Source organism: Podarcis bocagei, assembly GCF_964188305.1.
Source record: "Podarcis bocagei genome assembly, chromosome: 2".
NCBI lineage: Eukaryota > Metazoa > Chordata > Lepidosauria > Squamata > Lacertidae > Podarcis > Podarcis bocagei.
The window spans coordinates 116,831,419-116,857,087 of record NC_138126.1 but is presented as its reverse complement, the minus strand read 5'-3'; the positions used below and the strand labels follow the sequence as shown (position 1 = coordinate 116,857,087).

At 45.0% G+C, this 25,669-nt stretch overlaps 1 protein-coding gene and 1 long non-coding RNA gene across 5 annotated transcripts; both read right to left on the bottom strand.

The window, feature by feature from the left end:
- Positions 1–1,643: 1,643 nt before the first annotated feature.
- Positions 1,644–25,660, bottom strand: LOC308580175 (transmembrane protease serine 12-like). Of its 4 annotated transcripts, XR_014004713.1 has the most exons (7): positions 25,498–25,660; positions 23,983–24,181; positions 22,732–23,000; positions 19,286–19,428; positions 17,625–17,798; positions 10,724–10,815; positions 6,610–6,730 (listed from the first exon to the last, which is right to left on the bottom strand). XR_014004713.1 is itself a non-coding variant. In XM_081181511.1 (6 exons), the coding sequence occupies exons 1-6, from the start codon at positions 25,595–25,597 to the stop codon at positions 10,795–10,797; spliced, it is 906 nt and encodes a 301-aa protein (XP_081037637.1). In that variant the 5' UTR covers positions 25,598–25,660; the 3' UTR covers positions 10,647–10,794. The 4 variants fall into 4 exon arrangements, 3 of the variants coding, with proteins under 3 accessions (XP_081037635.1, XP_081037637.1, XP_081037636.1); XM_081181511.1 differs by lacking the exon at positions 6,610–6,730 and having other exon boundaries at positions 10,647–10,815; XM_081181509.1 differs by lacking the exons at positions 17,625–17,798; positions 19,286–19,428; positions 22,732–23,000; positions 23,983–24,181; positions 25,498–25,660 and adding exons at positions 1,644–2,055; positions 5,834–5,976; positions 14,349–14,501 and having other exon boundaries at positions 6,462–6,730; positions 10,614–10,815.
- LOC308580268 lies at positions 2,221–4,021 on the bottom strand. The gene is made up of 2 exons (XR_014004767.1): positions 2,535–4,021; positions 2,221–2,448 (listed from the first exon to the last, which is right to left on the bottom strand). It is a non-coding gene; the product is annotated as an uncharacterized lncRNA (long non-coding RNA).
- Positions 25,661–25,669: the final 9 nt, after the last annotated feature.

Genomic DNA, 25,669 nt, shown 5'->3' with positions numbered 1-25,669 from the left:
CTGCTCTAGTTCGCCAGAAGCGGCTTAGTCATGCTGGCCACATGACCCGGAAGCTGTCTGCGGACAAACGCCAGCTCCCTTGGCCAATAAAGCGAGATGAGCAGCGCAACCCCAGAGTCGGTCATGACTGGACCTAATGGTCAGGGGTCCCTTTACCTTCACCTAGGTCCATAAATTACCACATAGCATATATTCAACACAAAAAAACAGCAACAATTTGTTGACAAAGGACAGCTGGACATATAAAGGGCCCCATTACCTTCAGTAGCTTAGGGCCTCATCAAAACTAAATCCAGCCCTCACAGGAGCCAACTCCTAGGGGCCATTTTCCACCCCCCCCCCAATTTTCCTAGGAGCATTTTGCAGCAGGGAATCTCATTAGCGCGATTAAAACTGCAGAGTGGAAGGAAAGGAGGAGCTGTTTCAGCCTCCCCACTTTCAGCCACTCTCTGAAGACCAGATAAGAGACCCTCTTAAGAATATGTGGGGGTGGGCAGGAGAAGGACTAGACCATGTGAAAAATGAACATAATGTTGTAGCTGCAGTTCATTAATTTTCAGCTTTGTATTCTTGTGATTAAAAAAGTGTGCTTAGACATTTCGTTGTTGCTCCCATAACCTAAGTTGAAGGTGCCCTTTAGCTCCTAGCTTTCATGTCTCAGGTATTAATACTTCCATCCAAAGCACAGATAAGACTATCATATTGCTTTTCGCACTCAGACCTTGCTGAGTTAATCTGCAACTACAGTAGAGGTCTTCCCACTACAACTCACTTTCCAGGAGCAGTAGTTCCGACTGCAACATCTTGGCCCAAGTGTAAATAAGTATATACTTAGCAGACCTGGCTAGGTATTTCCTTAATGAAGAAACTGGCTTGACCATTTTAGTAATAGCCTCTGCAGAATCCAATCTTACTACTATGAAATTACAGTATTGCAGAGGACCTCCAAACCCATTTAATTTAACACCAAATCATTAAATATTTTGCTTTGCTGTAGAAGTTGCAGAAAGCAATTAATAACAAACATGGAACTAAAAAAATTCCTTCCAGTAGCACCTTAAAGACCAACTAAGTTAGTTCTTGGTATGAGCTTTCGTGTGCATGCACACTTCTTCAGATACACTGTATCTGAAGAAGTGTGCATGCACACGAAAGCTCATACCAAGAACTAACTTAGTTGGTCTTTAAGGTGCTACTGGAAGGAATTTTTTTATTTTGACTATGGCAGACCAACACGGCTACCTATCTACTACTGGAAACATGGAACTACTTATAGGCAAAATTCTCATTTGTAGATTCTCCTTTGGGGGATAAGGACTAAAAAATATTACACTAGAATTTCAAATATGCCTGTATTCAACTGTAAATTATGTTTTATTTTTTAAATGATACAGAAAAGCATGGCAATGGTAGGCATCTATCATGTACATTTCTTATAGAATATGGAAATATATATTTGGGAGAGGATCATTTGAATTTTGTAAATTAAGCCTCTATGAAGAATTGAAGCATTTCTTTCACATATTAAATTATAATTTTCTGCATGTTTTTGAAACCATGCTCTTTTTTCATATTGCAGCCTGTCAGTACAATAGTCACAATATAACTTACAGCCCCCAAAACATATAAAGGTAACTGAACAATGCCTTTTGGATTGATGTTTTTAATGAAGGATTTTTCCATTCATTTTGGACAACTGAGTACAAAGCATTCATTATTATAAAAACAAATGGCTCCATATACTTGTTTGCAAGAGGAATGAATACGTTTTAAAAGGAAAAGTATAAAGTTCCAAAAGAACAGGACTTTTCATAGTACAAGATGGAAGGTTACCAATCCAACGGTCAAAAACATGAGAATGTGTTGAAAGCTCATAGTAGAAGTTCTGCTGAATATTTTGACTGCTGTATCTATCCATGGTCGATAATTTTTTGCGCGTATATAGATTCCAGGAAGTTTGGGTCGGCCACAGCCAATACCAAAACTGGTGATTCCTATCAGATAAAACTTGGTGTAATCTGGAAAGTAACACATCAGAGGTCCTCCACTGTCCCCCTGGAACATGAAAAACAGTAAGTTTTAATTTGCATCTCATGAACAGGCAAAACAAAATACAGTTTTCTAGGAAATATGGATCAGTTGGGAAAGCCTGAATCGGTAATCATGCTCTGCTATGTTGCTTTGCCATGTTGCTTTCTGATACAGGTATGCACACAGATGTTTAAAGCAAACCATTTTTATTTACACACATCAGAAATACAAACATGCATGCACCCTTCAGTTTTCAGGGCTCGGACATAGGACAGATATTAACAACCGACAAGCTGTTTTCATCCATCTATTCAGTTAAATCTTCCTTTTCTTCATACTCCATTTTCTCCTGCAGTTTCTAAAGTACTCTTCCATCAATTGATGCTTTATCAAAATTACCACTAGTTATATAGCACCCTGTAGAAAACAGAGAAGCTCTTTAGTAACAAGGCAAACCAACATACTAATCAAACGTGCACATCATTCAGATACAAAACTCTCACCTGCAGAAACTTCTCCTCCAACTCTTCAGTTAAAGCTTCCTTTTCTTCATGCTCTATTCTCTTCTGCGATTTCAAAAGTTACACTGCCACCCACAGCCTCTACAGGTAGGGAAATGGATGTGGCTTCATCCGTTGAGCATCAATATTATATACACATATATCTACAATCCCACTCTAGACCAGAATCGCTGGAATTTGCCAGGGAACATAGTTTCAGGGTCTGGATCCTGTCCTGCTGTAAACATCGTTGCAGGTAAGCATGTTGATGTGGGCTCCTTGTCCTCGTCCTTCAGGAAATGGGTACACACACACACACACACCACAATAGCCTTCTGGGTCAGAATCACAGCATTTACAAGGATTGCAGCTTCAAGTTCTGGGTCTGGACCCACTGCAAACATGGTTACATGTAAGCTTTGGGTTGAACAGGTATTTTCCCCCCCCCCTAACATCCCTGACTTTCCCTTTTCAGGTTTAACACTGATGGCTGCCATGGAGTATGATAAACTCGCAGTATCTGCCTTCATGACCTACTGTACTCTCCTAGTGCTCTTCTTCAAAGTGCCTAGTAGGTAGGTAAAGACCACAGGTGCCATGGCCGGCTTTGATGCTGCCATGTTCATCCTCAGAACATGTCTGGGTATGCAACTAAGCTCTCCTGCCTCAAGCCCAAATTCCCCCACCCTCCTGATTGGTTGAGGGTTTCAAAACCTCATCCTATTGGACTGCAGCAGCATGCTATCATCGGAGAGGGGGATCACATGACACCCTCCCCCAAAAAGGCATGTCACGGCAGTAGCTTTTTCTTTTTAATAGGTTTTATTAACATTTGGGGGGGGGGAATATACAAAGTATATTGGATATTCGAAAATAAAATGGCAATAACATTTCCCACTGGTAATTTGGTTAAGTTGCATTTTCCATTCTCTGGGAAAGTGCCGCTGCCTCTTCCCAAGTGGGAAATCTTGGTCACCTAGAAAGGTATTTCAATTGTCTCAGGGGCCCCTTGTAACAGGAGATCATGTTGTGCCTGCTGACAACTTGTTACCTGTGTCCTTTGTCACGTTGCAGTCCATCCATCCATCCATCCATCCATCCATCTTGGACCTTAAGATGATCATGCCTTGGTTATAAAGTACCATCCATCAGGTTATCTTTTTCCTTTAACTGGACTACCCGAGACCCCAAAACTGCCCAGCTTTTTTTAGTTCTTCCCCAGGGTGCCTGACTTTGTGAATTCCCATGGAAGAAAACCTCATTAAATTTAGTTAGATTGTCCTCCTTGACCCTCTCCAAGTTTGCTATTTTCTTTGGGTTAGTCAGGGCCTCTTAAAGGAATCTTAGTGTTCTCCCTTAAGGAAGCTTTTAAAAATGTGTTTTGAACCGCATTAGGCAAGGAACCCAGGGTTCGTGTATGGGCCTAGCTCAAGAGTAAACTACAAAGGCTGGCTTATCTGGGACCATTATCTAGATCTAGATCTAGATAGATAGATGATAGATAGATAGATAGATCACTGATTGAGCCTTTTCCCTGGATGTTTCTTGACACATAGGTAGAATGGTAGAATGGCCAACAAAATACAGTGGTACTTTGGTTCTCAAACTTAAACCGTTCAGGAAGTCCGTTCCAAAACCAAAGCGTTCCAAAACCAAGGAGCACTTTCCCATAGAAAGTAGTGCAAAATGGATTAATCCGTTCCAGACTTTTAAAAACAACCCCTAAAACAGCAATTTAACATGAATTTTACCATCTAACAAGACCATTGATCCATAAAATGAAAACCAATAATGTACTGTACTATACAATAAATAAGACAGTATTGTAGATGATAAAAATTAAAATTATTATTTTTTCTTACCTGCACTGATGTTAGTCATTGTTTGGAGGGGGAGGGGGCTTTTATCCATTTCCGCAGTCACACAATCAATCAATCAGTAGCTGAACTGGGTTCCACACAGTCACAAAAACAAATCAACCGTAAAAAGCCTCAAAAACAAAAATGCAAAATAAATAGCAAAAACAAAAACACCAAACTTAATCTGTCTGTTCCAGAAGTCCGTTGGACGTCCGAAATGTTCGAAAATCAAGGTGCAGCTTCTGATTGGCACAGATGCCCCAGAAACAATAGCTGGCGGACGTTCAGCTTCTGAAAAAACTTTTAAAAACTGGAACACTTACTTCTGGGTTTTTGGCGTTTGAGAACCAAAGCGTTTGAGAACTAAGGTACCACTGTATGTGCTCCTAACACCTATCACAGACACGACCTCACACCACCAGATCATAGTAAAACTCAGGGAACCATCTCCGCCAATCCTTTCCTCAGGACAGGTAACTATTAGTGTTTAATAATGTCAGGGGCAACTCGGCTTGCCCTGTAGGCTGATGTATCTGTATGAGGAAAGGGTAGATTAGTGAGGAACCTCCCAAGCTTGTTGTCCTTCTACTGACCTATTGTGTTAGACCAATACTCTTAGGGTTGCTGGCCTGAATTCCACTCTTTCTCCATACCTCATAGTGGGGGAAGAGTTAGCTATTCGGGATAGAACTAGGATATTTCCTATCACATATGTATTTCCTACAATGAACACAGCTTTCGTGTTTTTCCAAAAACCCTGAGTCTTAATGTGATCATATCCAGGATAATCACCTCTAGCAGGGATTCAGTATTCAGTTCACCTTCGGTCAGCTTTTTAATTCCAAACACCAACATTTTATTCGTTCCTTTGATTTCTGCCTTCTTCATTTCCTAAACCTTGCTGTCTTTCTGCCCTCCCCATTTTCACAAACATCAGTCATCAGCATGTGAGCATTACCACTGTGCTGCCACTTGCAGTCTTGTTACTTAAGTGTAGGCTTTTGGTCTAGGCAATGTGCGTTTGTGTAGTAACTTACCTGTTTTATTCTGTACCATTGCAACTGACGCTTCTAGCTACAAAGCCACTTTCTCTGCCATTTTGTTAAAATAAATACTATTTATCTTGCAATCTATGAGTCTTTTGCTAACTCTCCCAAGTAAGAAAAACAACTTGGCAATGGTATAGTTCAATAACTTTGAGGTGTGCAATGATCTCCAGATTAAAGATTCCCAAAACCACATTTCTGTGAGTACAAGCTAGTTTGTGTACTCAGATAGGGAGATGGGAAGCCTGGTAAAAAATGACACGTGAATATATCATAGAATCATAGAATCATAGAGTTGGAATAGACCACAAGGGCCATCGAGTCCAACCCCCTGCCAAGCAGGAAACAATATATATTTTTGGCAGTATGTTTTTAAATAGAATTATTTCCTTTTTACCTGGCAGCTATCCACATGTCCAGTTTCAGAACCAGCACAAAGCATATTCCACGATACTACGCCTGCATACCAGTCATATCTATTGCAGATATATAGTGGAATAACATCAACTTGAGCTTCTTGTAATATAAATTTTCCTCTACCTGTAATGAACACAAAACACTGTTAGAAGTATGCTTGTGTTTCTTTAGCGCTGTGTAATATAAAATTGCTAACAATTGCAGCTATTGGGACAGGACAATGATAAAACTCATTAACTCTGCCACACATCCTCTGTGAAATCTATTTTCAGTATTCCACAGAAGATTAATACTTTTTAAAAAGCATTTTAAGAGTACATTTAAAAACACACAGTGTGAATGCAACAAACACACACACACACACACACACAGAGTGCACTTTGACAGGTACAAGGAATCCTCCGTACATTCTACAGCAAAATCAGTTTTCTTTCTGTGCATTGTGTGAAACAATCCTGAATGTCCTCACTGGAGTGAATCCAATGCTACTCTGAGAAGGGCTAGCATTGAATACAACTCACTGCAAAGATTCTTCCTGAGATCACCAATCTCAATTAGATCACCAAACTGATTTTTAACACAGATTAAAGGACACATAAGATATTTACCCTTCTCCTCTGTGTTTCCCCATCCACTTATGAAACATGGGTTTTCATCTGCCACTAGTTGAGTAGTGCTGTTAGGTAAGCAGATAGGCTGAATATAATCACTGTAGCTGATAGGACTTTTTAGTTTAAACAAGGCAACATCATTTTCGTACGTGCTTCTCTTGAAACCAGAATGCATGACGATAGCTCTGACATGGCGCTTTACAGTAGAAGATTCATAGTTATAAAGATGGTGCAAGCCAAATACAACCCTCCAAAATGCAGGATCCCTAAGAGAAAATAAAATCCCTTTACCATGTCCACATACAGGAATTTTCTTACAAACAGGTGGTTCAGAAATGATTTTTCTGCACATGTGATTGGTTCATAAGACACCCACATACCTTTTTCAGTCACCATATTTGTTGCTGTTCCACTGCTTACTGTCCACATCAGTAGGCAGATCCTGATGAAAAATATTCTGGGGCAGATCCTAATGAAAAATATTCTGGATTTTATATTGTTCCTCACCCCAACCACTCTTTCTCTGTCCTCCACTACATTTTTACTCCATTGCCTTGTAAAAAAACGTTCAGAAGTGTGGAAGGCTGCAAATGCAAACACTACCACCTTCACAACAGGCTTGTGATTTGTGTGTGAGCAACATCTATTTCCATTTGTTTGTTTTATACCTTAATAATGGAGATCTTGTGCAAAAATATTTGTCTGCGTCTCCATCATGAATGTGGGCATGTCTTCTCAATATAATTACCACCTCTTAATGTGACTTCTTTATCACAGTGCAACTACACTTACTGCTCTTCGATGCTGATTATTTTATCTCCAGTTGTAATTATAAATACTTCTGGCTAAATCATAGTTTTATTGAGCTAACATAAAGGTAAAGGTAAATGACCCCTGGACTGTCAAGTCCCATCAAAGGCGACTATTGGGTTGCGGCGCTCATCTTGCTTCAGGCCAAGGGAGCTGGCCTTTGTCTGCAGACAGCTTTCCAGTTCATGTGGCCAGCATGACTAAACCGCTTTTGGCGTAACAGAACACCATGACGGAAGCCAGAGCGCACAAAAATGCAATTTACCATACCTTCCTGCCACAGTGGTACCTATTTATCTACTTGCACTGGCGTGCTTTTGAACTATTAGGTTGGCAGGAGCTGGGGCAGGAGCTCACCCCGTCATGCGGATTCGAACTGCCGACCTTCAAACTATCCCTGTTTGGAGTTGAAAAGTCAAATACACTTTTGGTTAACAGTAAAATGCACTAACCAGTTGCACCAGAGACACCTGCAAGAAACTGAGTTGAAAAGTATGATTATCTGCAGTAAACAGAGCCACACCACATTTAAGTAACATTCATTGCACTCTTAAAGCACACGACTCTCTCTCTCCCCCCCCCCCCAATAATCCTGGGGACTGTAGTTTGTTTAGGGTACTGGGGCAGTGAGGAGGCAAACTATGGTTCCCATGATTTTGGGAAGAAGTAATGGGATGCGGGTGGCGCTGTGGTCTAAACCAGAGCCTAGGGCTTGCTGATCAGAAGGTTGGCGGTTCAAATCCCCACAATGGGGTGAGCTCCTGTTGCTCGGTCCCTGCTCCTGCCAACCTAGCAGTTTGAAAGCACGTCAAAGTGCAAGTAGATAAATAGGTACTGCTCCGGCGAGAAGGTAAACGGCGTTTCCGTGCACTGCTCTGGTTTGCCAGAGGCAGCTTAGTCATGCTGGCCACAAAACCCGGAAGCTGTATCCTGGCTCCCTTGGCCCATAAAGCGAGATGAGCGCCGCAACCCCGGAATCGTCCACGTCTGGACCTAACGGTCAGAGGTCCCCTTTTAATGTGCTTTTAAAATATGCTGTACATAAGAGATAAAGGAAGTAACTACTGAAGTTATTCTTTTGCAGTATAAAATGTCTCCAATTGGATCCATAAATGAATCATTCAGGAAGCTGGTTTCACTGCATCTGCTTTGCTGGCGGCCCAGTCCCACCAGGCACCTCCAGCCTCTGAACTATGCTGGCTGGTCAATACAGAAATATAGAAACTGTCTAGAAATCGGTGCTTGAGTTTTGTTTTCCTCTTCCCTCCTCCTCCCTTTCCCCTTGTGTGTTTGTTTTTTTGTTTGTAAGCCTACAGGTAGGGAGTGTCTTGATTTGATTTCATGTAAGCCGCTCTGGGAGGCTTCTTGGCTGAAGAGCAGAGTACAAATGCTCTACATAAATAAATGCTTGGCATTTTCCTGCAAACAGGTGTGAACTCATTTTGTACACAGAAATCAGGGTCCTTGCTCTTTCCTTGCCCCCTCCTCCCATTTCAGATCTGAAAAACTACAACATTCTAGTAGATTTCTGTCCACCACCTTGCCCAAGAAGGGGGTATTTATGACTGGGTGGTACCGTATTTTTCGCCCTATAGGACGCACTTTTCCCCCTCCAAAAATGAAGGGGAAATCTGGGTGCGTCCTATGGGGCGAATGCAGGCTTTCACTGAAGCCTGGAGAGCGAGAGGCGTCGATGCGCACCGACCCCTCTCGCTCTCCAGGCTTCAGGAAGCTATCCCAAGTCTTGCAAGCCCGGCGGGATGTCCCGCGGGCTCGCAAGGCTTGCGGGCAGCAGCCTGCACCCAAAACCTGGGGACAGCGGGGAGGCGCAGTGCCGCCACCCCGCTATTCCCCGACCTGATCTGGAGGCTGGCGGGGGGGGAGAAGCAAGCTTGCTTCTCCCCCCCGCCAGCCCCACAAGCTCGGGGGATAGGGGGATGGCGAAGCGCCGCCATCCCGCTATTCCCCGACCTGAACTGGAGGCTGGGGGTGGGAGAAGCAAGCCTGCTTCTCCCCCCCCGCCAGCCCCACAAGCTCGGGGGATAGGGGGATGGCGAAGCGCCGCCATCCTGCTATTCCCCGACCTGATCTGGAGGCTGGCGGGGGGAGAAGCAAGCCTGCTTCTCCCCCCCGCCAGTCCCACAAGCTCGCGGGATAGGGGGATGGTGGAGTGCCGCCACCCCGCTATTCCCCGACCTGAACTGGAGGCTGGGGGTGGGAGAAGCAAGCCTGCTTCTCCCCCCCCCCCGCCAGCCCCACAAGCTCGGGGGATAGGGGGATGGTGGAGTGCCGCCACCCCGCTATTCCCCGACCTGATCTGGAGGCTGGCGGGGGGAGAAGCAAGCCTGCTTCTCCCCCCGCCAGCCCCACAAGCTCGCGGGATAGGGGGATGGCGGAGCGCCGCCATCCCGCTATTCCCTGACCTGATCTGGAGGCTGGCAGGGGGAGAAGCAAGCCTGCTTCTCCCCCCGCCAGCCCCACAAGCTCGCGGGATAGCGGGCCAAGCTGTCCCTGAAGGCAGAAGAGGGAGACGGAGCACTTCGTCTCCCTCTTCTAGCTTGGGATGGTTGCGCAAAGCCTCTGCTGGGCAGCGCAGTGCGCTGCCCCACAGAGGCTAGGGAGGCTGTCCCTGAAGGCAGAAGAGGGAGACGAAGTGCTCCGTCTCCCTCTTCTAGCTTGGGGATGGCTGCGCAAACCTGGGGGGAAATAAAAATTTTCCCCTTGATTTCCCCCCCAAAAAACTAGGTGCGTCCTATGGGCCGGTGCGTCCTATAGGGCAAAAAATACGGTAGTTCTTTTAACTGCAGGGTCCAGATGGCCTTTTTTTTTGGTAATGAACTCCGCTGCAGAGATCTGGTTTTCCATGCCATGGATTGATCTTTGCAAAGCGTTTGGATGTCTGCGCTGGAATTCACTGCCTGGTGGTTGGAGGACTGTGAGCATTTGTGTGTGTGTAGAAACCTGTAAACTCCAGAAATGTATGAATTACATTGATTGTTCAATCCACTTTTTGCCTCTGGTTGCCCATAGGCTGTGAAAGGTTCCCCACCCTTATTATAAAGCATAGCAGGGAATGGTTTCAGGTGGGGATGGGGGGGGGGGTGAAAGGAAAAAGGGCCCCCAATTTCTGAACTATCCCCCTGCCTCTAATCTCTGGATTGATGTTACAGGCCTATTGCCTCAAGAGGGTTGCTCCTGTTATTGATATACTGAAATGTTTTGTTCCAGGTCTCTCTCTAGCGGTAGATACGGATTTCAAAAATAAGCTAATGTCGTTTTAACGAATACACTTTTCTCACACCTAAAGAAGAAAAAGATTTAGAACAGAAATATACCTACGTCCATTTTTTAATGCAGTGTGCTGCCGTCAGCACTGAGTAGTTATTAATCAAGGATCCACCACATACATGGTGATATCCTGTACCAAAGCGGTAAACTTGAAGACTAACTTGCCATGGCCATGCCCCGGGCTCCGCATCACGTCCACCCACAATCCGATTCCATACTGTCATCTCTCCCATCAGAGGCCTTGTCCCACAATCTAGAAATGAAAAGACAGTTATGCTAGTGGTGAGATATGTCCCTCAAAATACAGCAGGCGTTCAGCAACAAATACATTTAAAGCAGATCCTTAGGACCGTTGTTTTGAATGGATCGGTATGGCACAACAATTCCGTGACCAGATGAATTTCTGTTGGGCATTGTGGAGGGAAGTATTTATTTACTTATTGGACAACAAAACCCAACTCCCACTCCTGCTGGCCACTTAAACTTAAGCTTCTGCCACCATTCAGTCTCACTCATTTCCTCCAAAACTTTAGCTTAAGAAAACTAACCAGGCTTCATTAGCTGATCATATAGTGCAGGGGGGCTTTTTTAAAAAATATATAGGTAATTTGGTGCAATTATGCCTTCATACCTTGGAACTCGAATGGAATCGGTTCCAGAAGTCCGTTCAACTTCCAAAACGTTCAGAAACCAAAGCATGGCTTCTGATTGGCTGCAGGAAGCTCCTGTTGGACGCTTGGGTTCTAAAGAACGTTCGCAAACTGGAACACTCACTTCCGGGTTTGCGGCATTCGGGAACCAAAACGTCCGAGTACCAAGGCGTTCGGGATCCAAGGTACGACTGTATAGGGTTTTGTATGTAGGAAAGCAGAAACTTAAAACTAGCTTGGTGGCTATTAGGCAGCCACTGCAAGATCCCTCAATGCTGGCATGGTATGTGCCCACTCGCCACCCAAGCTGTGGTCTGCTCTGCACTAGCTGCAAACCCCACATACAGCACATTACACTGACTGAAGCTGTGCCCCAAAACTCCTGATGACTGCTTCCAATGGCATCTGATTGGCCACAGAGGAGAAGTTGCTGTGCTTAGATAGGCCGCTGGCCTGATCCAGGAAGCTTTGCTTATGGTTTTAAGTTTACACAATCGATTGAAAGCTCCATGCTTCAATGAGGTGCTATTTTCTCCCTACCACCACTTTGACTTTGAGAACTGATCGCAGAAAATCCAAACCATCAGTCATGACACAACAGCATGCCTACCCTGCCCCAAAACCCAACAAACAATTAAAGTCTGCTTTAGAAAAGTTTTAAAAAGCCTATTTTCCACATGAAATGAAAGTCAGAACATTATTATTATTATTATTATTATTATTATTATTATTATTATTATTATTACTATTACTACTACTATTATTACTATTACTACTACAATCATAACAATAATATTAATAATAATAAAAAATTATTTATACCCCGCCCATCTGGCTGGGCTTCCTCAGCCACTCTGGGCAGCTTCCAACAAAATATTAAAATACCATAATGATTCAAACATTAAAAGCTTCCTTAAACAGGGCTGCCTTATTGTATTCACTGCCACTTATTGTTTGGTCATGGTGTTGCTCCCCCACAACTTCCTTAAAATCCCGTTTCTCTCTTGTGCCAATGGATATAAAGCCCGAGGTATGAACTTGGCAAAATGCACCCATTACCATGCATAGGTTCTGGACTACACGGTACCACTTAACCGGAGACATCATTTGTGAGAACCAGCACCTCCACACGCCCAAATTTCTGCTACAACGGAGGCTCTTCTGCATAAATTGCAGTGGCCATGTGAGTGGCACCCATTTGGAGGCAGCAAGACGCCCCTGGAAAAGCTTTCACATGTGACTGCTCTGCTCCCGATTCGCTTCCCATCTGAACTGCAAAAATGCGGGCATGAGAGCGCGAAGCAGAAACCCACATGTAGGAACCCTGCAGAGCTTGCCTTCCGCATTCGCACCCCTCCATCTCCTGGCAAGTGGCTCTGGGGGTGGCATTTGGGTCCCCGTGGAAGGACCCATCATGGCCGTATGAGGCATGCTATCGTCCCCCCCCCCCAATGTTTTCTTTCCAGTAAGTGTCGCTGGGCGGCTCAAGATGGTGGGGTGTCTATATATATATATATATATATATATATATATATATATATGCTTTCGTAGATTTTCACGGGTACAGGAATGTAGGTTTTGGTGTCTTCGGGTGTCTTCCCGTGTAAGAGTTGGGGTGTCTAGGCGACGTTTCGACGAGGTCTCACTCGTCATCTTCAGGCTGGTGCTTTCGGCTTCTTGTTACTAGAACAGAGCAGGATCTCAGTGTTTGAGTTCCTATAAATACTGTTGAGGGGGTGTGGTGTATAGCCTCCAACGTTCTGGGCAGAGAGGAAGTTCCTAGGTTAATGTGCCTTTTCTTCTTTTGTTCATTAATTACTTGAGGGATATCTTGAGTGATTACTTGAGTGATATTCTGAGTACCACTTAGGAGGGTCATTAGGTGTGGATTAGTTGCTAAAGGAAGGAATACACTATTTCTACAATAATTGGAAGGGTTAACATGTGTATACTTCAGCTATTCCAAACTATGCTACCTACCCCAAACACAGGGGTGTGTTTGCATGTAAACTTTATTGTGTTAGAAACCAGGCCTAGACGGGGGGGGGGGGGGGAGGCATATGGGCTACTTGGCCCGGGCCTCCGATTCCAAATGGGGCCTTGATCAGCATATTTATCTATATTTTCCATTTTGTCTTTATATGCAGATACGGTTCAAGCCTTGAAATAAAATTATTTGTCAGCATAACTTTTGTGAAAATTATTTATATACTAACTTATTTATAAGACTTCACTTATCCCCAGGGTAAAAAAAAAGGGGGGGGGGCACATTATCTACCTGGCCCGGGTCTCTGCCTGGCTCTGCAAGGCCCTGTGAGGAACTCCAGAGTGGCTAGTTAGAACTGCAAGTTGGGTTTTTGTTTTTCGGTTATAAAAAGGCCAAAACTATTGTGTGAGGAATGCCAGAGTAGATTGTTAGGTCTGCAAGTTGGCTTTTTGTTTTTGTATTACTAAAAAGGTCAAAACTAGGATATTTATGGGAACTTGTTTCCCAGTATGTGTAACAGAGTGTTTAAATCTTGTACAACACCTTGTGAAATCTGTGTCAGCCAGAGATAATAGATTTCACAGCAGAGCAGAAAGGGTAGCAACAAAGAAGTTGGCTGGGTGGTAGAAGGTCTGCCTGAAACAAGAGGCAGCAACTTTCCAGACTGACTAGTTTTGGGGGGCATAAACCTTCAAGGGTCTGTGTATAGTGCTGTAAGTATTTTAAGGTCTCAAATATAGAATAAATATTCATAAATGCACACGGATCTAAAAGTATAAACAGTGGTCGTGTCCAGGACCCAAATGCAACCCCACGAGCCGCTTGCCGGGAGACGGGGAGGGATCCTCAGGGCGGATCCATGGGCCCGACCTGCAGGAAAGAAACCGCCCGCTTGATTTGAGGGATCCAATGCCTTCGCATCCTTCCCTCCGCAGCGGCGACCCCGATGGCGAAGCTGCGCCGCCTGTTGCGCGCTCCGCGCACGTCCCACCGGAGGTTTTGAAGCGGCTTCCCTCCCGCTCCCCGCCTTCCTCGGGGAAAGCGCGCTCCACGCGCAGCTCCGCCCCTGCGATCCTAAACGCTGAGCGATCCTAAACGCTTCCGACGGGCCGCGCACCGCTCAAGGGGGACGAGGAAAGCCCGGCTCACCCTCCGAGGGAAGCAGAGACGTTATGTTCAGGGTCACGGCTTGACCCAGCAGCAGCGCCAGCAGAGGCGCAGCGGCTGCCCTGAGACGGCTTAGCCGCATCGTCCGTCGAGGAAACTTTCTCCTCCGGCCGAAGTGACGTTAGCGCGGGGGAGGGGAAGTGGGGGGGGGGCGAAGCGCGCAGCGGGAGCTTCCGCGCCTTCTTTACGCCCGTCGGTTGGATCGCTTGCTCCTCGGGGCGGGAGTCTCCTGTCGGGGATCGATAAGGGAATCCCGAGAGCCGGCAACGAGGGAGGATGGGGACGACCTCTCCCCAAGCCCTACGAAAGCGAAGCTTCCTATTATTTAACCCGACGTAAGGAAAGCAAAAAACCGCCTGGTGAAATGTCACAGCGACGGCAGCTGATATCGGCTTTGCCCGTTACAATAAATCGTATTTTACGAAAGTAATCGGGGCTAAGAGAGGCAACGGGCGGGGGCATGGGTTCTTTTAGCAGTTAAAGGGATTTTGATAAATAAGGATTGATATGCCTAATAATAATGATGATGATTTTATTATTTATACTCCACCCATCTGGCAGGGTTTCCCCAGCCACTCTGGGCAGCTTAAAAAATTGTAAAGGTAAGGTAAAGGACCCCTGGACAGTTAAGTCCCGTCAAAGGCGACTATGGGGTGCAGTGCTCATCTCGCTTTCAGGCTGAGGGAGCCGGGTTTGTTTACAGACAGCTTTCCGGGTCATGTGGCCAGCATGACTAAACCGCTTCTGCCACAACGGGACAGTGATGGAAACCAGAGCACACGGAAACGCTGTTTATCTTACCACTGCAGCGGTACCTTTTTATCTACTTGCACTGGCGTGTTTTCAAACTGCTAGGTTGGCAGAGCAACGGGAGCTCACCCCATCGCAGGGATTCGAACCCCCAACCTTCTGATTGGCAAGCCTAAGAGGCTCAGTGGTTTAGAGCACAGCACCATCTGTGTCCCTGATACAGTGGCGTAGCGTGGGGGGTGCCAGGGGTGCCGGCCGCACCGGGCGCAACATCTGGGGGGGCGCGAGTCCAGAGGGAAGGGACAAGTTCCTTCCTCCGCCGGGCTCCCCACCGCCACCGCCAGCCTTGTGCCCTACAGCGCGCGCGCCCCCCGCCGCCGCTGCTGCGCTCCACTCACTGCTCGCAGGAGGAGCAGCCGCTGCAGCAGCGCCGCCGCTGCCACCGACACCTGGCCGGGCACGGGCAGCCTCCGCACCCCGCCGCCATCCCCTCGGCCCAGCCACAGGTGGCGGCTGCTTCTGCCGACTGGGAGGGAGGAGAGCTTCGAGGGGCCTCGCCGTGCCCTGCGCTCCCCAAAACCCTCCGAGAGGAAGCCGGCGGGCGGGCGAGGGTCTCCCAGCAGAAGGGGGCGCCGCTGGCTCCGGCTCTCAGCGCAAGTCTCAGCCGCGGGGGGGGGGGGCGAGGACGGAGCACGGCTGGAAGCCCCCGGACCCGGCCGGGAGGAGAGGCGCTCGCCAAGCCCGGATCTGGAGCTCCACCTACAGCCCAAGGAGAGGAGGGGGTGGGGAGGCGCCCGCGGGGGCTCCGCAAATAATAAATTTAATAAATTCCTGCTGAGCCTTTGGAGGGGGGGTCCTTGGCTCCTTCACTCGCCCCCAGCCCCAGTGGCGTAGCGTGGGGGGGTGCAGGGGGGCCGGGCGCAACATCTGGGGGGGGGGGGCGCGCTCGCACTCGAGTGCTAAAATCCACGGGTTAGGGGGCGCAAATTACTTGCCTTGCCCCGGGTGCTGACAACCCACGCTACGCCACTGCCCTGATATAAAAATGGTAAAATATTAGGCATTAAAAATTTGCCTTCAGGTGTCTTCTAAAGGTCAGGTACCAGTAGTTGTTTATTTCCTTGACATCTGATGGGAGGGTGTTCCACAGGGTAGGTGCCACAACTGAGAAGGCCCTCTTCTTGCCTGGTTCCTTGTAACCTCCCTTCTCGCAGTGAGGGAACCGTCAGAAGGCCCTCAGAGTTAGAACTTAGTGTCAGGACTGGACAATGCTTGTGTAAGAGCAACACAAGTGCCCTCCTACGATTGCCTCTTATAGGCGACCATTATGCAGTGAGGGCGGGGGGAAAGCGTATCTTAAAGGATTTAGTTCTGAATCAACTCAGTGTTTGGGGTGTGTGTAAAACTCATGCAAGGTTGGCTTTGCATCTGGCCAACTGAAGCACAGTACAGTATTGTAATTCTACAGCACTCTTTGTGTAACTTTTCCCATGGTGGGCATTGTACATTGTCCCCCCCCCCCAATATTATCACAATAACCCTATGAAACAGTTTAGGATGAGAGTTCGTGACTGGCCCAAGGTTACCCCATGAGCTTCATAACCAAGTGGGGATTTCAACCCATGTCTCTTAACTACTAGAGCACACTAGGAAGAAGGACTTATGGTAGAATGAGAGCTATTTGTTTCAAGATTTATATGCCACTTTTCCGCAGCTGATAAAGCACTTGTGAACCGTTCACATCAGTATTAAACAATAAATTACAACGGTGTGTGATAAAACACTGAAACAATAATGTATCACTCAACAAACCAGTCTACCTTGTACTGATAAAGCTTGGTCCTAAACACAGGCAACTTATTTATTAGCTACCACTGATCTTACTACCGTAGCTTTTAAAATTGTACGTAATAATAATGATTTTATTATTTATACCCCACCTATCAAAAAATGTAAAATATACATATATGTAAATTCCGCATGTGCTGTGCCTAGAAAGCACAAGTCCTGGCAGTTTCCCGCTTGACTGGAGTTTTCCCCTTTCCAAGGGAAAACCCGCTCTTTAGTGATATATCAGAACAAATGGCAATCTGGGGGAAACCCAGATTCCTGTTCGCTCCAATTGAACACTAAAGAGCAGGGGGGGTTTTCCAGGAGGATGATGGAAGCAGCATAACAAGGGGAGGCATGGATAAACCAGTCTGTATATACATATTTTTTATTGTGAAATCGCTTTGGGAAGCTTTATGAGAAGCGATTCATAAAGGAAATTAAATGAACAGTGCTTCTGGGTTTATATCTTTGCAGATAAAACTTATTTTTGAATTTGTCAATTCAAAGTAGATTATAAAGCATAGTAACTGTTAAATATTGCATTTTGGTAAAGATTTGCAGGAGGAAATAATTGAGTTTAAAAGTGCAATGGAAGCAGAGTTTGCCTGTTCACAGAACAAGATGAACGGTTACCCACACCACAGCTGAAAAAATCAGAACACATGGAATGCTCACAATGGAGGTTTTGCCAAGTAGGCGTGAATCTATCCAACTTCTGTAATTAGCTGCATGTATATAGATTCCTGGTAATTTTGGTCGACCACAGCCAATACCAAAGCTGGTGATTCCTACCAGATAAAACTTGTCATCATCTGGCAAATAACACATCAGAGGACCACCACTGTCTCCCTGGAAAATGAAAAATAAAGAAGACAATCTAAGTGTTGTTGACAGTATTCGGACGGTTTCACATGCAGAGGGATTGAGATACAATCGTTTTGAGTTTTACCTCTCAGAAATCATCAAGAGAAAATACTCACTGCTAGGAAATAAGGATGAGTCTGGAAATAATGAATTGGGTAATCTTCCTTTGTGGCTCAACAGCACTACCAACAGGTAAGGTAAAGGGACCCCTGGCCGTTAGGTCCAGTCGTGGACGACTCTAGGGTTGCGGCACTCATCTTGCTTTACTGGCCCAGGGAGCCGGCATAGTTTCCGGGTCATGTGGCCAGCATGACTAAGCCGCTTCTGGCAAACCAGAGAAGCACATGGAAATGCCGTTTACCTTCCCGCCGGAGGGGTACCTATTTATCTACTTGCACTTTGATGTGCTTTCAAACTGCTAGGTTGGCAGGAGCAGGGACCGAGCAACGGGAGCTCACCCCATCATGGGGATTCGAACCGCTGACCTTCTGATCGGCAAGCCCTAGGCTCTGTGGTTTAGACCACAGCGCCACCCACTCTCGAGTACCAACAGGTAGGCCACTTTAAAAATGTGATCATTTGGGGCAGGTGGGGAGAGGAATTCTAGACATCAAGCTAGTCATACAATAATAGTACTGTACATGATACAGTGGTGCCTCGCAAGACGAAATTAATCCGTTCCGCGAGTCTCGTCTTGCGGTTTTTTCGTCTTGCGAAGCACGGCTATTAGCGGCTTAGTGGCTATTAACGGCTTAGCGGCTTTAAGAAAAAGGAAACAAACTCGCAAGAACTCGCAAGACGTTTCGTCTTGCAAAGCAAGCCCATAGGGAAATTCGTCTTGCGGAACGACTCAAAAAACGGAAAACTCTTTCGTCTTGCGCGTTTTTCGTCTTGCGCGTTTTTCGTCTTGGGAGGTACCACTGTATTCCATTTAATGTTAGCTACCATAACAAGAACCATGTTTTTATTACAATTCTTGCCTCACCCTCTGTTGCCAAATTCTGTTTTGGAGGGAAGCAAAGTGGAAATAAGTGAATACCCTGAATTTTTATGCATAGCTCTTCTTTCATTTATTTTATGTTTTGAAATGTATGCTCCACTTTTCTTTCTAAAATAAACTCAAAAGTCCCCACTCTCATTTCTCAGCTACTAGTATATTTCAGTGAGCCTAAAAAGGACCCAAAAAGAAAATGGTGGTAACAAGTTCTATATCTTAACTGGAATTATGCCGCATGCAATCTCAAATCAATATTAGGCACATGAAATTATGGTATTGCTTGAATTTTACTGTGATGTGTCAATGAGACCATTTCATCAAATGAAGAAACAGCAACTTATTTCTATTAATTTTCCAACTGCTTTGGTAGTACTGTGACCGGTGTTACCCTCATCCAGTAATGATATTTGAGCTACCAACAACAAGACAACATGTTTCTTCAATTTGTTTTGAAACAGAATTATCTTCATTTTACCAGGCAAGCGTCAACATGTCCACTTTCAGAGCCAGCACAAAGCTGATTCCTTGATAGTAGTCCATTATACCAATCGTAACTATTACAGACTTCGTGTGGAAAAACTTTTATTTCAGCTTCTTGTAATATATAACTTGGTGTACCTATAATGAATACATAAAATACAGCTGGTAGTATGCCTCTGTTTAACATTCTGTAACATATTGAACAATATGCAAAAATGCTGGCTGTTGACATCTTTTGGTCCAAAGTAACTTTCTTAAGCCTCATGCACCGCAGCCACATCCCCATTAAAGTGCAGAGAACCTATGTCAATTGCTAAAACGGAGCTCAAAAGTCATTCCACCATCTTGGAGACGTGATGAATTTTGGTACACTGACCCTAGGTGAATGCAGAGCTGTAGATACAATCCCTTTTTTAAAAAAATATTTTTTATTTATGATTTTCAATCTTATACATTTCAATAATTTTACAATCATTTTAACATTTCAAAACTCGACTTCCTTCCCCCCTTAAATTTTTATTTTATATTTTCTGCATATTCCAAATTAAATTAATCATTTATTCATCTACTTTCAATGTATACTCTCAGCTGTAGATGCAACCCCATTTATCTTTGAGTGTGCTGCATTCTCCTTTAAATTTTCTAGTGGTGCAACCTTTAAATGAGCAATCTGAATGGCTGGGCTTAACGATGGTGCAATGAGTTTAGGCATCACCATGGGTAGGGTTAGAAGTCATGGCAGCAGCGTACTAAGTTGTAATAAAATTAATTACAATAGGACCACAAGTTATCTGAGGGGTTATGTGGGATGTCAAACAACCTTCCCAGAGCCCAGAATGCAAGGCAGAGGGCGTAAAAACTATTTCTGTGGCGGGAAAACCCTTTGTGGAAAGAGCTTTTAAGTCCTCCACCTTTCTTACTGGGCTCTGAGTCACACAAGGGTTCTGGAGGTTCTCACAAGTCTCCAGGACACTGATAAGCAAGGCTGCCCCACCCCCGTCTAGTCCCCCTGGTCACAGTGTGTAAAGCTGAGATCAAGTACAGTGGTACCTTGGTTCTCAAACATCTTGGTTCTCAAACTCCAAAAACCGGTAAGTAACTGTTCCAGTTTTCAAACTATTTTTGGAAGCTGAATGTCCGATGTGGCTGTCGGCTATTGTTTCCAGGGCACCTGTACCAATCAGAAGCTGCGCCTTGGTTTTCGAACATTTCGGAAGTCAAACTTCTGGAACGGATTAAGTTTGGTGCTTTTGTTTTTGCTATTTATTTTGCGTTATTGTTTTTGAGGCTTTTTTGGTTAATTTATTTTTGTGACTGTGTGGAACCCAGTTCAGCTACGGATTCATTGTTTGTGTGACTGCAGAAATGGATAAAAGCCCCCCATCCAAACAATGACTATCATCTGCAGGGAAGAAAAAAATTAAATTTCCATTTTTATCATCTACAATACTGTCTTATTTATTTTATAGTACAGTACATTGATTATTGCTTTCATTTTATGGATCAATGGTCTCGTTAGATAGTAAAATTCATGTTAAATTGCTGTTTTAGGGGTTGTTTTTAAAAGTCTGGAATTGATTAATTCATTTTGCACTACTTTCTATGGGAAAGTGTGTCGTGGTTTTGGAACGGACTCCCAGAATGAAGTTTGAGAACCAAGGTACCACTGTATGTGAAATGTGCATATGTTGTGGTCCTAAGTTTATTCTGTTCACCCTCAGTTTATTTGTTTTGGTGATGAACACCTACTGAGTGTATACTCCTTCTGAGTAACGTGAAATAGTCCCAATGTATTCACAGCAAGGAGATATTATAAGATCACCAAACTAATTCTAGTTGATTAGTTGAAAACTTATATGTGTATATATATTATATATATTATATATATTATATTTTTTATATATATATATATATATATATATATATATATATATGTAGGTTTTGGTGTCTTCGGGTGTCTTCCCGTGTAAGAGTTGGGGTGTCTAGGCGACGTTTCGACGAGGTCTCACTCGTCATCTTCAGGCTGGTGCTTTCGGCTTCTTGTTACTGGAACAGAGCAGGATCTCAGTGTTTGAGTTCCTATAAATACTGTTGAGGGGGTGTGGTGCAGAGAAGAAGTTCCCAGGTTATTGTGCCTTTTCTTCTTTTGTTCCTTAATTACTTGGGGGATATCTTGAGTGATATCTTGAGTGATATTCTGAGTACCACTTAGGTGGGTCATTAAGTGTGGATTAGTTGCTATAGCTTTCGTGTCTTGACCTTTTGAGCTTGTGAAGAGATTTTTCTGAGAAGATGGCTGTACTGCACTGAGTTGTGCTCTGGCTTGGCTTCGTGTATAGGGGCGAGCTGTGGTTTTGTGCCCTGTGCCAGCCAGATCTGTGTAGGGATTGCAGGGGGGTGCAGCATCCGGAGGTGCCACTATGGTTTGGCTACCGGATGGAGTCTGTAATTTATCTGTGGAGAGGGTCTGGGTTTGGGTCTGGTGTGGTTGATAGGTGATGGCGTTCTGTGTGCCTCTGGTCCTGGTGTCGGTTTTTGTGGGGAGGGCTAATTTCCAGATGTCTGGCAGGCGGGACGTGTCGTCACGCTTGTTCATGTTGTGAGGGTGTTTCTCTATCTCGATGGCTTCCATGATTATTCTCTTGTGGTGATGTTCCATGTTAAAGAGCAATTTGGAATCTGCAAAATTAATTTCGTGTCCTGTTTCTTTCATGTGTTGGAAAAGAGAGGAGGTTTTTTCTTCTTTTTTGACGGCATTCTTGTTATTTTTGACTCCATCCGGTAGCCAAACCATAGTGGCACCTCCGGATGCTGCACCCCCCTGCAATCCCTACACAGATCTGGCTGGCACAGGGCACAAAACCACAGCTCGCCCCTATACACGAAGCCAAGCCAGAGCACAACTCAGTGCAGTACAGCCATCTTCTCAGAAAAATCTCTTCACAAGCTCAAAAGGTCAAGACACGAAAGCTATAGCAACTAATCCACACTTAATGACCCACCTAAGTGGTACTCAGAATATCACTCAAGATATCACTCAAGATATCCCCCAAGTAATTAAGGAACAAAAGAAGAAAAGGCACAATAACCTGGGAACTTCTTCTCTGCACCACACCCCCTCAACAGTATTTATAGGAACTCAAACACTGAGATCCTGCTCTGTTCCAGTAACAAGAAGCCGAAAGCACCAGCCTGAAGATGACGAGTGAGACCTCGTCGAAACGTCGCCTAGACACCCCAACTCTTACACGGGAAGACACCCGAAGACACCAAAACCTACATTCCTGTACCCGTGAAAATCTACGAAAGCATATATATATATATATATATATGTATGTTTTATATTACTTATTTTGTTCTGTGAACCGCCCTGAAACCTTCAGGCATAGGGTGGCATATAAAGTCAATAAATAAAAAATAAAAGGAAAAGGAAATATTTACCATTCTCTTTTGTCAATCCCCATCCACTTATATAACATGGGTTCCTGTCACTCAGGAGAATAGGGGTGCTAGGTAAACAGATGGGCTGAATATAGTCATTGTATGTGATAACCTGGCTTAATTTAAACAAGGCAATATCATTTACGTGACTTCTTGCATCATAACGACAGTGGGGCATGATTTTCATCACCTGGCTGTTTACAGAATGAATCTTGTCTCCATAAAGTCGACGCAAGCCAAACACAGCCCTCCAAAGCTCTGGTGTTGTCCTAGGACAAAATGAAAGCCCTTGCAGAGTCAATCATTAAGCTAGGATTGCAACTTCAGAGCAATGAATTTTGTGTCTTGCTTCACCATCTGTTCAAAAATAAACATGAAGCTAGACTCGTCAAACACCAAAAGAACGAAAGAAATTGCTGCAGATAATAAAAGCAACATATCCAGCAAATCATTTACATTCCAAACAGATATACAGATAGGTAACACTAGTCAGAGCAAGCTCAAAACATGCTCAACAAGAGTTTCAATTTCAGTTCAACTAACTTGGAATTGGGCAAAACTAGGCTTTATTTTACCCAGGTCAAAGACAGAGTTTGGCACCCCCCCATGCTGGGAGCTTCAGTGGCACCCCTCTGGGGGCTAGCCCCTCCGTAGCTATGTCATTGCTTGGAATGCCACAATGACAATTGTGTCTGTAAATAGAGCAGTGTTATTTCCTTCCCTACCTGCCTTTTTTGCAGGGAGTTGATTTTATGATGCTCATTATCCCAGGGGGAAATTACATTCAGAAATTTGCTGGAGTGGACTGGGGGACATTCAGTGAATAGGATGGATCCTCCCTCTGGACCAGACAGGCAAAGCATTTCAAGTCTTTTGCCTCTTCCAGGATTAGGAGCCATTCTACCCTCCAGTTCTGCCCTGCCTCTGGTCAGGTTGGCAGATTCCTTTTTTCTATGGGTAAAGGGGGGGTCCTTATTCTATATACCACTGTCTTTGTGGTTTCTCTTTTGCTTCGTTTTTGCCTCTTCCGTGTGTTTGAGAGGGTTTTCTCCGACAGATATCCATAATATAGCTATAACACTACAAATCACCTGGCCTTGCAAAAAGCTGAAATAAGATAAAGAGCCACATATATGGATACACATACAAAAAAAATCATTCAGTAAGTCCATATACTTATATTTGATCCATATACTTTTCTCACACCAGACACAGAAAAAAGATTGAATATATAAAGATCTGAATATATACCTGTTTTGAATGCAGTGTGCTGCTGTTAGCACGGAGTCATAATCAATTAAAGATCCAGCACATACATGAAGGTATCTTCCATTAGTATGGTGAACTTGAAGACTAACTTGCCAAGGCCATCTTCCAAGTTCAGCGTCATGTCCACCTACAATCCGTTCTTCCTCTGTGGTCTCATCTACAAGTGGCCTGGTTCCACATTCTAAATATCAAAATTTATATTGGTGAGATGCAATCCAGCAATTGGGTTGCATCTTTCCATTTATGCAAGGACTTGTGTTTGTGCACTAGTACATTCCTTGAATTGTTGGGGATACCCAGAACACCTGATGGAGACATTATGCAAACCTGAAACATTCACAGTGTGGGGGAAAATAACCCTGGTTATACTGTATTGTTGGGTTGCAAACTAAAGCCAGCCTCTGCAATATCACTGATTTTAACCTATGTTAACAGAAGACTACATTATATGACTATTGTAAGATGCTCTCTTTTTTTACCCCAACAGGGCACCTAAACCTGCAAGAAGATGGGTAAAAATCACATGTTCTAAATTGAGTAAGATCCTAGTTCCAAGGAAAGATCCAGAGTTCATGATTTTCCTCTCCCCCTTTCTGAGGGTGGACGGACAAGGGGCATCAAGAAATCTAAGACTGTTCCTGTTTTGTATGTGGGCAGCTCATTCCTTCTCTTGAAGGTGCTCTCCATAAAAGGATCTAGCCTTGTTTCCAGTCAATTAGGTAAAAAAAGGTAAAGGTAAAGGACCTCTGGACAGATAAGTCGAACCAAAAGCAACTATGGGGTACAGTGCTCATCTGGCTTTCAGGCCGAGGGAGCCAGTGTTTGTCCACAGCCAGCTTTCCATGTGACCAGCATGACTAAACTGCTTTTGGTGCAATGGGACACCGTGACGGAAACCAAAGTTCACGGAAACGCTGTTTACCTTCCGTTGCAGCGGTACCTATTTATCTACTTGCACTGGTGTGCTTCCGAACCCCTAGGTTGGCAGGAGCTGGGACAGAGCATCGGGAGCTCACCTCGTCACACGGATTTGAACTGCTGACCTTCTGATCAGCAAGCCCAAGAGGCTTAGACCACAGCACCACCTGTGTCCCCTCAGTCAATAGTCCCATAGTCAATGGACTCCATAGTTGCCTTTGACTGGACTTTACCGTCTAGGGGCCCTTTAACTTTACCTGCCAGTCAATTAATTCAAGGATTGGCTCTAAATAATTATTTCCCCACCCCACCCCTAAAACACTGCAGATAATTTTGCTTGCTCCAATAGGATAGAAACCGAATCCCCTTATTTTTCAGATGGCAGCCGAGGGTCTCGTTGTGCAGCCCTCACCCCCAGCCTCCTTCCTTATGGGCGGTTCTCACGGGAGGGGAAGCCCGTGACACCGGAGGCCACTAGCAGCCTCCCTCCAGCCCCAGCCTCGAAGGGCGTGCCTGACACGTGAGAACCTGACACGTGAGAATGTGCCCGCGGGTTCCGCCAAGGGAAGCCGGGCTCACTCTCTAGAGAGATCCCGGGCGAGGGGTTCTCGCCAGTAGCCTCGCCCAGCAGCAGGAGCAGCGCCAGCCAGCCAGCAGCTGGCCCACGAAGACGCCGCATCGTCTGTCAAGGACACAAAATGGCGGGCAGCGAGTCTTCTCCCGCGCTGCCCGGCTGAGCGTCACGTGACAG

What these genes read in the sequence shown, in the direction of transcription:
- LOC308580175 (XM_081181509.1), bottom strand. Translation starts at nt 14,448, where the DNA reads ATGCGGCTAAGCCGTCTCAGGGCAGCCGCTGCGCCTCTGCTGGCGCTG. An exon ending in GGGAAACACAGAGGAGAAGG is followed by an intron (nt 5,977 to 6,461) that starts GTAAATATCTTA and finishes TGTTCATTACAG; the next exon opens with GTAGAGGAAAATTTATATTA. An exon ending in GACATGTGGATAGCTGCCAG is followed by an intron (nt 2,056 to 5,833) that starts GTAAAAAGGAAA and finishes TTCATGTTCCAG; the next exon opens with GGGGACAGTGGAGGACCTCT.